The sequence below is a fragment of the Danio rerio genome, chromosome 12 (genome assembly GCF_049306965.1).
Source record: "Danio rerio strain Tuebingen ecotype United States chromosome 12, GRCz12tu, whole genome shotgun sequence".
Lineage (NCBI taxonomy): Eukaryota > Metazoa > Chordata > Actinopteri > Cypriniformes > Danionidae > Danio > Danio rerio.
The window spans coordinates 51,000,001-51,012,500 of NC_133187.1; the positions used below are offsets into that span (position 1 = coordinate 51,000,001).

At 36.6% G+C, this 12,500-nt stretch overlaps 1 protein-coding gene across 3 annotated transcripts in view; it reads left to right on the forward strand.

Annotated features, from left to right (window-relative positions):
* zgc:165653 overlaps positions 1–12,500 on the forward strand; it is a 42,650-nt gene that overhangs the window by 15,671 nt on the left and 14,479 nt on the right. For 2 of the 3 annotated variants that reach the window (XM_073917268.1, XM_073917269.1), the window contains 7 exons: positions 541–626; positions 719–811; positions 1,220–1,450; positions 2,388–2,535; positions 3,568–3,718; positions 6,796–6,904; positions 8,001–8,141. In XM_073917268.1, coding sequence (XP_073773369.1) covers positions 541–626; positions 719–811; positions 1,220–1,450; positions 2,388–2,535; positions 3,568–3,718; positions 6,796–6,904; positions 8,001–8,141 — 959 coding nt within the window. 3 annotated transcript variants of the gene reach the window in all.

Consider the following 12,500-nt stretch of genomic DNA (forward strand, 5'->3'; position numbering starts at 1 on the left):
ATTAATCTGGGGTCACCACAGCGGAATGAACCGCCAACTTATCCAATAGTATCTGGATGCAGCCTTTATGATGCAAGCTGAGATTGCATCACTCAGCGATGCGATGTCAGACACAATGCACTCAATGGAATGAGTGACGTCACTGTGATGGGTGGGGTTAGGGGAAAGCATTGAATACAGCTCAGATTGCACTGCACCAGGTCTGCATCCAGACCACTTTTAACTTATCCAGCATATATTTTTATGCAGCGGATGCCCTTCTAGCTGCAACCCATCTCTGGGAAACATCCACACATACTCGTTCACACTTATACACTACGGAGAATTTAGCCTACCCAATTCACCTGTACCACATGTGTTGGAACTGTGAGGGAAACCGGAGCACCCGGAGGAAACCCACACGAATGCAAGGAGAACATGCAAACTCCACACAGAAACACCAACTGAGCTGAGGCTTGAACCAGCGACCTTCTTACTGTGAGGTGACAGCACTACCTACTCTCTTTCTCTCTCTGTGTTTTTATGTGTGTGTGTGTTCAGACATCATCAACACCCCGAAGCCTGATGAGCGAGCCATCATGACGTATGTGTCCTGCTTTTATCACGCATTCGCTGGGGCAGAACAGGTACTGCAGAGGGGAACAGTGCACAACAGATGCATCATGGGTAATTCAGTGTACATATGATGATGATGATGTGTGTGTGTGTGTGTTTCTAGGCAGAAACAGCAGCGAACAGGATCTGTAAAGTACTTGGAGTGAATCAGGAAAATGAGAAACTGATGGAGGAGTATGAGAGACTGGCCAGTGAGGTACGACACACACACGGCACGGTGGCTCAGTGGTTAGCACTGTGGCCTCACAGCAAGTAGGTTACTGGTTTGAGTCCCGGCTGGGTCAGTTGTTGTTTCTGTGTGGAGTTTGCATGTTCTCCCCGTGTGTGTGTGGGTTTCCTCCGGGTGCTCCGGTTTCCCCCACAGTCCAAACACATGCGCTATAGGGGAACTGATCAACTACACTGGCGTAGTGTATGAGTGTGTGTGTCACTGGAATGATGCTGATTATTCAGCTTTACATCACAGGAATAAACTACATTTGCACATGCATTTAAATATAAAATAGCACTTCTTATTGATAATGTTTATAAATTTATGATATTTATAAGTATAGTGTTTCAGATTATTGCTGTTTTTATTGATCCTCTAAACACTCTGAAACAGCTGCTGGAGTGGATCCGCCGCACCACGCCGTGGCTGGAGAAGCGAGCGGCAGAAAACACCATGGCCTCCACCAGACGCAAACTGGAGGACTACAGAGACTACCGACGCGTACACAAACCTCCCAAAGTGCAGGAGAAATGCCAGCTGGAGATCAGCTTCAACACACTGCAGACCAAACTGCGCATCAGCAACAGACCCGCGTTCATGCCCTCAGAGGGGAAGATGGTGTCTGTGAGTCACACACTCACACGCACATATATACATACACACACACGCACACACAGATATATGCATACACACACGCACACACACAGATATATGCATACACACACGCATATATATATATATATATATATATATATATATATATGTATGTATGTATGTATGTATGTATGTATGTATGTATGTATATATATATACATTTGCATACACACACACACACACACACACATACACACACACACACATACACACAGATATATGCATACACACACACACACACACATACAAATACACATATGCATACACCCATACACACACACACACATACACACACACACACACACACACACACACACACACACACACACACACACATACACACAGATATATGCATACACACACACACATACAAATACACATATGCATACACACACACACATATACATACACACACACACATATATGCATACACACACACACATATGCATATGCATACACAAACATATATACATACACACACACACACACACACACACACACACACATATATATGCATACACACACACACACACACACACATGTATACATACACACACACACAAACACATATATACATACACACACACACACACACATACACACGCTCACACACATAAGATGGCGTTGAGCATGGACGCCGTGATTTGACACGTGATTTGATTTGACACACAAATATATATACATACACACGCTGGCGCACACACACACAAATGCATATTTACACATGCAAACACACAAATAAATGCATGCAAACATACACATATATGCACACACACACATACATACATACATACATACACACACATACATGCATATTTGCACACACACACACACACACACACACACACACACATATATATGCATTAATGTGTGTGTGTGTGTGTGTGTGTGTGTTTGGTGTGTGCAGGACATCACCGCCGCGTGGCAGGGTCTAGAGCAGGCAGAGAAGGGCTATGAGGAGTGGCTGCTCAGTGAGATCAGACGTCTGGAGCGTGTTGAACATCTGGCTGAGAAGTTCCAGCAGAAAGTCTCCACACACGAGAGCTGGGCGCAGGGTGAGAGACATACAGCACTGCACACACACACAGCGCAGATTCCATGCATATATCTCTGTGTGTCCATTGCAACAGTAATACATTAGTTTAAAGCGTCGTTTATAAAACTCAAGGGTACTGTACAAACAATATATATAATTTATAAACTAACAGGCCATGATAATGAAGCAGCAGAGCAGTGCAGTTATCAGGAGTATGTTACTGAATGTTATTGAGTCCTAAAGTTTAGCTCAGACTTGACTTTCTAACATTTACAAATTGCGAATGTACCTGTAAATATGTGTTACACACTGAGAAAACGGCACATTATAGACTGCAGCAAGCCTGATTGATCTTCTATGGTGATTCCATAGTTGTCATGGTAACACAAAAACTATAGTAATTGATCTGTTGTGGCGATTCTACAGTTGCTATGGTAACACAACAACTATAGTAATTAATCTGTTGTGGTGATTCTACAGTTGCTATGGTAACACAACAACTATAGTAATTAATCTGTTGTGGTGATTCTACAGTTGCTATGGTAACACAACAACTATAGTAATTAATCTGTTGTGGTGATTCTACAGTTGCTATGGTAACACAACAACTATAGTAATTAATCTGTTGTGGTGATTCTACAGTTGCTATGGTAACACAACAACTATAGTAATTAATCTGTTGTGGTGATTCTACAGTTGCTATGGTAACACAAAAACTATAGTAATTGATCTGTTGTAATGATTCTACAGTTGCTATGGTAACACAACAACTATAGTAATTAATCTGTTGTGGTGATTCTACAGTTGCTATGGTAACACAACAACTATAGTAAATAATCTGTTGTGGTGATTCTACAGTTGCTATGGTGACAACCACTATAGTCAAATAAACAAATAGCTGTAGTTTTCAACAACTATTGAGTATATTATGCTACAATTGGTGTGTGTGTGTGTGTGTGTGTGTGTGTGTGTGTGTGTGTGTGTGTGTGTGTGTGTGTGTGTGTGTGTGTGTGTGTGTGTGTGTGTGTGTGTGTGTGTGTGTGTGTTGCAGGAAAGGATCAGCTGTTGACTCTGAAGGATTATGAGAGCGGGTCGCTGACAGACGTGAGGGCTCTGTTACGGAAACACGAGGCGTTTGAGAGCGATCTGGCTGCACATCAGGACCGAGTGGAGCAGATCGCCGCCATTGCACAGGAACTCAAGTATGACCACTTCCTTTTTCCCTTTTCATGCAAACGTCTGCTTGCCATACCGTCAACAGCATACCATGCTGTTGTCACAAAATAGTCTCACAGCTTTTGTATATGATTTATCGGCTAAACAATATCAACCTAATATCATACTTGACCAATAACGATAATATTTAAAATATATTGGGCTTGTGGTATCGTATTTTCGGGAGAACTAACTAAACGGGAGGGTGGTGGAAGATGGGTGTAAAATATGGGAGACTCCCAGAAAAAAGAGGGTGTTGGCAGGTATTATTTATCCTGACATTTGACCCTAATTATCTTTCTCCAGTTCATTTACATTTAAAGGCGCAAAAACAGCTACATTCCCAAAAATTGACATTTTCGACAGGGTATGTATTAGATGATCTTAATTTGCTATGGTAACCCAAGAACTTTAGCTATTGATCTGTTGTGGTGATTTTATGGTTGCTATGGTAACAAAAGTACTATAGTAATTGATCTGTTGTGGTGATTTTATAGTTGCTATGGTAACACAAGAACTACAGTAATTGATCTGTTGTGGTGATTCTGCAGTTGCTATGGTAAAACAAGAACTACAGTAATTCATCTGTTGTCTGGATTATGTATTTGCTATGGTAACTCAAGAACTATAGTAATTGATCTGTTGTAGTGATTCTACAGTTGCTATGGTAACACAACAGCAATAGTAATTGATCTGTTTCATTAATTGATTCTGTAGTTGAAAAGAACTAATATGATCCTATGGGTATTTTGATCTGAAACTTCACAGACACATTATGAAGACACAAAAGACTTTTTCTTTTACATCTGTTTAAGAGGCCCTTTAAGTGTAGATTAATAAAAGGCCCCTATGTACCCTTAAATCTGAAGCCCTTTAAGTATAGATTCTAACTGATGTAAGCATGCCATGGTAAATGCCAGTGATGGTTAACACTAATGTCTACTCGTTCGTTGTCTTGTCCTATAGGGGTAACTCTGACCACACTTCCAGTATGCCATGTCTTCCTGCTCATGTTTTGGATGGTAATGGTTTAAAGCGGTTGTATTGTTTAAGCGTGTTCCCGTCTGGCTTCAGTGTTTGGTTTCTATTGTGCTAAATGTGGTTGGGAGCAGCTGTCAGATTCCTCCTGAGACAATGAGCCAATGCTGTACGCACAAACACACACGTCTCCTATGCATATATATGTATTTATATTCACCGCTCTATTTGTAGTGTCTGCGTTCAGTTGTTGATGCCGGTGTGTCAAAGTGACATGGGCATGTGAAAGTTCCCATCAGGCCTGCTGTCAACACCTCCGTCAGCACAGGTGCACCAGCGGCTGATCACAGGACAGTTTTATGCATCTTTATTGTGTCCAAAGGGCATTTACACACAGTCCAGACAGTTCCTGACAGACTTTCAGATAGATCCTCTGTAGTCATGCTTGCAATTGAGTTGACTTTGGATTTATAGTTGAAGACTAAATGATCAGTTGTTTTTCACATGAGGTTTACAGTTTTTCTTGATTGCTTTGATGCAGTTGTCAACTGAACCTCCACATTTTCAACACAGTTAACACAGGCCCAAACAGCGGCGCTCATGGTCAAAATGACACATTTGCTTGTTAAAGGCACATGCCATGTCAAAACATTTACAATATGCAACAAAAGCTAGTTTTACCTTCAAGCAAACAAGTATATGAGCTCTTTCAATTAATCAATACACAATGCACAACAGAATACAACATACAGAGCCATTGCTTGCCATTGTAGCCTATTGAAATGCCGTTTGTTGTCTTTCTATTTGGGCTGTCAAATTTGCCTTTTTGCAAAGAATTGGATCCAGAATAAGAAAAGCTTTGATTACATTAATGTTGAACTCATGACATTTGTCAAACTGTGGCTAAAAACTGAAATACTGTAAAAAAACAAACAAAAGTAATACAGTTTTTCTCGTTTGCCTTGACCTGGTTAAAGAAACTAGGTTCCACTTTATTTTCATTATCACTATCCCAGCAGAGCAGAAGACAGGTCTTGCAAATCGTCACCTTTGAATTATAAGGTTCTGAATGATTTTGAGATATTCAATTCAATTCAATTCAGCTTTGTTTGTATAGCGCTTTTACAATGTAGATTGTGTCAAAGCAGCTTCACATAAATGGTCATAGTAACTGGAACAGTGTGGTTCAGGTTTTAGTGTTTAAGTTCAGTTCAGTTCAGTTTAGCTCAGTTCAGTGTGATTTAATCATTACTGAGAGTTCAAACACTGAAGAGCAAATTCATCGATGCGTAGCTCTACCAATCCTGAACCATGCGAGGCAGTGGCGACAGCGGAGAGGGAAAAAAAACTTCACCTGATATTGAGCTTCAGAGTTTTTGGACTCTGTAGCAAACAGTATGTGTGGAACTTCTTTTTTTATAAAGACTCTTAAAATGTAAACAACTTATAAAAAAACATCCCATAATGTAAATAAGTTGTCATTTAATAAGAATATGTTAATACAGTTTTTCTTGATTGCTTTGATGCAGCCGTCAACTGAAACTCCACATTTTCAACACAGTAAACACACAGGCCCAAACAGCGGCGCTCATGGTCAAAATGACACGTTTTGCTAACAAAATGCACATACCATGTCAAAACATTTAAAATATGCAACAAAAGTTAATTTTACCTTCAAACAACACAACTTGCAAACAAGTATATGAGCTCTTTCAATTAATCAATACACAATGGACAACAGAATACAACATACAGAACTCATTTGTTGTCTTTCTATTTGAGCTGTCAAATTTGCCTTTTTGCAAAGAATTGGATCCAGAATAAGAAAAGCTTTGATTACATTTTTATTGGATTCATGAAATTTTTCAAAGTGTGGCTGAAAACTGAAATACTGTAAAAAAAAAAAAAAAAAAAAGTAATAAAATACTGTAAATATTAGAGAAAACACATGTAAACCAATATACAGTCTAATCTATTGGACATAGCTACTATTGACCTCCTCTATCCATTGTGTGTGCGTGCGTGCGTGCGTGTGTGCGTGCGTGTGTGCGTGCGTGCGTGCGTGCGTGTGTGTGTGTGTTGGCAGTGAGCTGGATTATCATGCTGCTGCAGTCATTAATGAACGCTGTCAGTCCATCTGTGACCAGTGGGATCAGCTGGGAACTCTGACCCAGAAACGCAGAGAAGCTCTGGAGGTCAGTCTCACATCACTTACTTTATTTATTTATTTAATCATTTATTTATTTATTCAATTACTTATTTATTTATTCAATTATTTATTCATTTATTCAATTATTAATTAATTAATTTATTTATTTATTTATTTATTCAATTATTTATTTATTCATTTATTTATACATTCATTTTTGTATTCATTCATTTATTAATTAATTAATTAATTTATTTATTTATTCAATTATTAATTAATTAACTTATTTATTTATTTATTCATTTATTTATTTATTCATTTATTTATTTATTCAATTATTAATTAATTTATTTATTTATTCATTCATTTATTTATTTATTTTTTCAGTTATTAATTAATTAACTTATTTATTTAATCATTTATTTATTCGTTTATTTATTTATTTATTTATTTATTTATTTATTTATTTATTTATATATTCAATTATTAATTAATTAACTTATTTATTTAATCATTTATTTATTCGTTTATTTTTTATTTATATATTCAATTATTAATTAATTAACTTATTAATTTATTTATTCATTTATTCATCCCTTTAGTTAGTTGGTTATTATAATATACACCTAATCACAATAACAATGTGTGTGTGTGTGCACATGTATGCGTGTGATTGTCTGCATGTGTATAATTGTGTGCCTGTGTGTGTGCGTTAATAATAATATATTTTAAAAAATAAATAAATCAATAAATGCATGAATAAACAAATATAATAACATATTATAAATGATATATAATTTTATATGTATTTATTTATTCATTTTTGAAAGAGATCAAATGTAAAAAAAAAGGGCATACTTGTGGTAGACATCTATGTATTTATAAATAATTCAGAGAAGTCTATCCTGTTCTGTAAATCAGTGTTTTCCCATTTCACATTTTGATATCTGTAGACAGCAATTGTGATCAACTGAATGAAACACTTGACACACGTCTACAACATAAACCGCACAATGTTATGTACTACACTTTAGCTTATAGATTGTAGAGGTTATGTAGACACACTGGAGGTCAAATGATCTGGTGCTGGATTCAGGAATAAGGTTTTAACTAATATGTGTGTGTGTGCGTGTGTGTTTTAGAGGACAGAGAAGCTCCTGGAGACGATCGATCAGCTGTTTCTTGAGTTTGCTAAAAGATCTGCTCCGTTCAATAACTGGATGGATGGAGCCATGGAGGATCTGCAGGACATGTTCATGGTTCACTCCATCGACGAGGTCCAGGTAAACACACGGCATCTCACACTGTCCTAGCTACATGCCTTAAACATATCTTTTCCATTTTATTTTTTTTTAAACATTTATTTGTGATGATTTTCTCAAGCTTTAACAAAACATTTTGTACATTTAAAGTTGTAACTTTCCCCCCATTTTTGAACACTGCCGCCGAAATAAATTAGCAAACAAATAAAATTAAAATACAATTACAACAGGAATAAATAAAAGTATAGCAAAATTGAAAATATTGTTAATAATAGTAAATAATTAAATAAATAAAAAATAAAATAAAAATAAAAAATTATATATATATAATAATAATAATAGTAAATTAATAAAAATAAATAAATAAACTTAAAAAAAAAAAATAAATCAAATAAATAATTACCTACAGTACATGTTAATACAAATCAATATTCTGTTACATTTATAGTGGTCCTTTACATACATATCAAACTAAACCATATTGGTGATCACAGTTAAACCTGTTTGCACAGATTTATTTATATAAATCAGTTAAAGGAGAGAGTCTTCCTTTTCCCAAAACATGTAATCATAGGTTGCCATGTCTCATAAAATTTTTGGACTGATCCCTTCATTAAATACTTAATTTTCTCTAATTTCAAATATAAAATCAGATCACACATCCACATTGAAGCTTTAGGTGAAGCTGCTGATTTCCACTCAAGTAGTATTCTTCTCCTTGCTAACAAAGTAGCGAAGGCGAATACATTTTTTTCCTTGTTTGTCAACAATATATTGTGTTCTGGTACCCCAAAGATAGCTAGCTCAACACTAGGTTTTATCTCTAAATTAAAGGCGTCATTTAATGTTTTAAATATTTGTGTCCAATAGTCACTCAACTTTTGACAAGCCCAGAACATATGGAAAAAGTCTGCCTTTTCACTTCTACAACGATCACACACCTCATCAATAGAAGGATATATTTTTGAGAGTCTACATTTTGTGTAGTAGGCTCGATGAATAATTTTAAATTGTATGAGATTGAGGCGTGCGCAGGAAGTGGATCCATTTACTCTACTCAGAGCCTCTTCCCATATATTATCAGGTATTTCAGTTCCAATGTCGTTTGCCCACTTTCCTCTAATTCGGTCAATTAAAGCATCATTTGGAGACATGATAATCATGTATAATGCTGCAATTTGACCTTTAAGAGCAGTAGGAGATTGTAGAATTTTATCCAGCATTGAGGCTGGTGGTAAATCAGGAAAAGTTGAGCTCTGAGCTTGGACAAAGTGTCGGACCTGGAAATAACGAAATAGATTGGAATGTGCCAATTGAAATTTTTTGGAGAGGTCACTAAAATTAGCGAAGGTGTTGTCTATATAGAAGTCACAACATCTAGCCAGGCCTGCCTTCTGCCATTGAACATATGTGAAATCTAGCTTACCGGGAGGAAACAAGTGGTTATTACATAAAGGGTTTAGCATAGAAAAATCAGTCAGTTTATGCTTCTGTCTAAACTGGGACCATATCTTGAGTGTAGAGCATACAACGGGGCTTGAGGAATAATTAGACGGAGAAAATGGTAACTTCATTGTTATTAATGAAGAAAGTGATGTAGAAATACAAGTATTTGCTTCAGCTTTACACCAATCAACCTCTGGGGTATTATACCAACTAACAATTTTTTGGAGGTTAGCGGCCCAGTAGTAACTAATAAAATTAGGAAGTGCTAAACCTCCCTGGGATCTATGTCTTTCAAGAAGCTCCTTACTGGTTCTGGGATTCTTCCCATTCCATAAGAATGATAGGATAGGTGTATTTATTTTATGGAAAAAAGCTTTTGGGAGAAAAATTGGAAGGGATTGAAATAAGTATAAGAATCGAGGTAGGATATTCATTTTTATACAGTTCACTCTGCCTGCTAAGGATAATTGTAGTGCGTCCCATCTCTGAAGATCCAATTTAATTTTACTTAATAGTGGTAAGAAATTTTTTGCATATAAACCTGAAAAACTGCGGGTAATATGGACTCCCAAATATTTAAATCCAGATTGTGAAACCCTAAATGGAAGGGATGTTACATTAATTTGTAAAGCAAGGGAATTGATTGGAAAGCATTCACTTTTAGAAAGATTTAGTTTATATCCTGAAAAACTACCAAAATCAGATAAATTTTTTACTATCTTTGGGACGTTTTCAACTGGATGTGAAATGTATAACAACAGGTCGTCTGCATATAAAGAGACCCTGTGTTCCAACCCCATTCGATCAATTCCCTGGATAGACTGCGAGGATCTAAGCATAATGGAAAGTGGTTCGATTGCTAATGCAAAAAGAAGAGGGCTAAAAGGACAGCCCTGCCTTGTTCCTCTAAATATTGGAAAAAATTGGGAACGTATTTTATTTGTAATAACAGATACTTTGGGATTAGAATATAGCAATTGGACCCAGGCTATAAATTTTGATCCAAAACCGAATTTTTTTAAAACTGTAAATAAATAGTGCCACTCCACTCTATCAAACGCCTTCTCTGCGTCCAGGGACACCACCACCTCTGGGGCCTCCCCGGACGCAGGAGAATACAGAATACCAAGAAGTCTTCTTAAATTAGTAAATGAGTGACGACCCCTTATGAAGCCTGTTTGATCTGGTGATACAATTTCTGGTATGATGGTGTCAATTCTGGAGGCCAATAATTTCGCAAGAATTTTAACATCGACATTTAGCAGTGATATTGGCCTGTAGGAGCTGCAGTCAAGTGGGTCTTTTCCTGGCTTCAGAATAAGTGTAATGAATGCTTCTGTAAGAGACCTTGGTAACTCTGAATTAATTAAAGAATTTTCAAACATTTTTAGAAGAAGTGGAGCTAATTTGGGGGCAAAAGCCTTATAAAATTCCACTGTATAGCCGTCAGGGCCAGGGCTTTTGCCGTTTTGCATACCATTAATAGAATCTAAGATTTCTTGTAGATCAATTGGTTGTTCTAGCATTTCTTTTTGATTTGGGTTAATTGTCTGGATATTCAGGTTATTAAAAAAAGATGACATACCTGATGTATCTCCAAAAAAATCTGAAGTGTATAAGTCGGTATAATATTTTTTAAAGGTATCATTAATTTCTTTAGGATCAACTGTCAGATGTTGTGAGGCATTACGAATTTGTGGGATTAACCTGGAAGCTGACTGAATTTTTATCTGGTGAGATAATAAACGGCTTGCTTTTTCCCCGTGTTCATAAAAATTCCCTTTAGTCCAAAGCAAGTTTTGTTGGGTTTTTTCGATTGACAACTGATCAAATTCTGCTTTGATTTCCACTCTCTTTTTAAGTAGTTCTTCAGTGGGTGATATAGAAAGTTGTTGATCTAATTTTTCTATTGATTCTATTAGTTGTTGTAGTTTAGCATGTTTTAATTTATTAACAGATATAGAGTAAGATATAATTTCACCTCTGATGACTACTTTAAGTGTCTCCCACAGGACTATTGGTGATGTCTCTTCTGAATCATTTGTAAGTAAAAAGTTATCTATGGCCATTGATATATGTTTGTGAAAATTTTTATCTGCTAATAGGTTAGAATTTAATCTCCAATTAGGACGTTGGGTACAGTGATGAGTAAATCGTAAATCAAGAAGCAGTGGTGCATGATCTGATATTACAATCGAAGAATACTGAGTCTTTTCCACATGGGGAAGTAATGTCTTATCTAAGAAAAAATAGTCGATTCTTGAGTATGAAGAGTGAACAGGGGAAAAATAAGAAAATTCTTTCTTTTGAGGAAATAAAAATCTCCATGGGTCCACACAACCTGTTTGAGTCATAAAGGATGATAGAGCGCAAGACATTTTTGTCTGGGATGTTGTTTTTGGATTTGAACGATCTAGTGTTGGATTAATAACACAGTTCAAATCTCCACCAAAAATCAAACGATACGAGTTTAAATCGGGTAAAGAAGAAATTATTTTGTGAACGAAGTTAACATCATCCCAATTAGGGGCATAAACACATACTAGGGCAACAGGGGTATGAAACAGAAGACCCGTCACAATAACAAAACGTCCTTGGGGGTCTGAAACAAATTTAGAAGCATGAAATTGCACCTTCTTATGAATTAGAATCGCTGTTCCTCTTGCTTTACTGTTGAACTGGGAATGAAAGATCTGACCAATCCAGGGTTTTCTAAGTCTCGTATGGTCTGCTAGCTGTAAATGCGTTTCTTGCAGAAATGCTATTTCAGTATTCAGTTTTTTAAGATGAGCAAATATACGAGCTCTTTTGTTTGGTCCGTTCAAACCTTTAACGTTCCAGCTAATAAACCGGATAGAAGACCCTCCAGTCCTATTTGTATCACTCATTGATCAACCTTTGTTTTGTAAAGAGTAAGACCCTCTCTCCAGTACA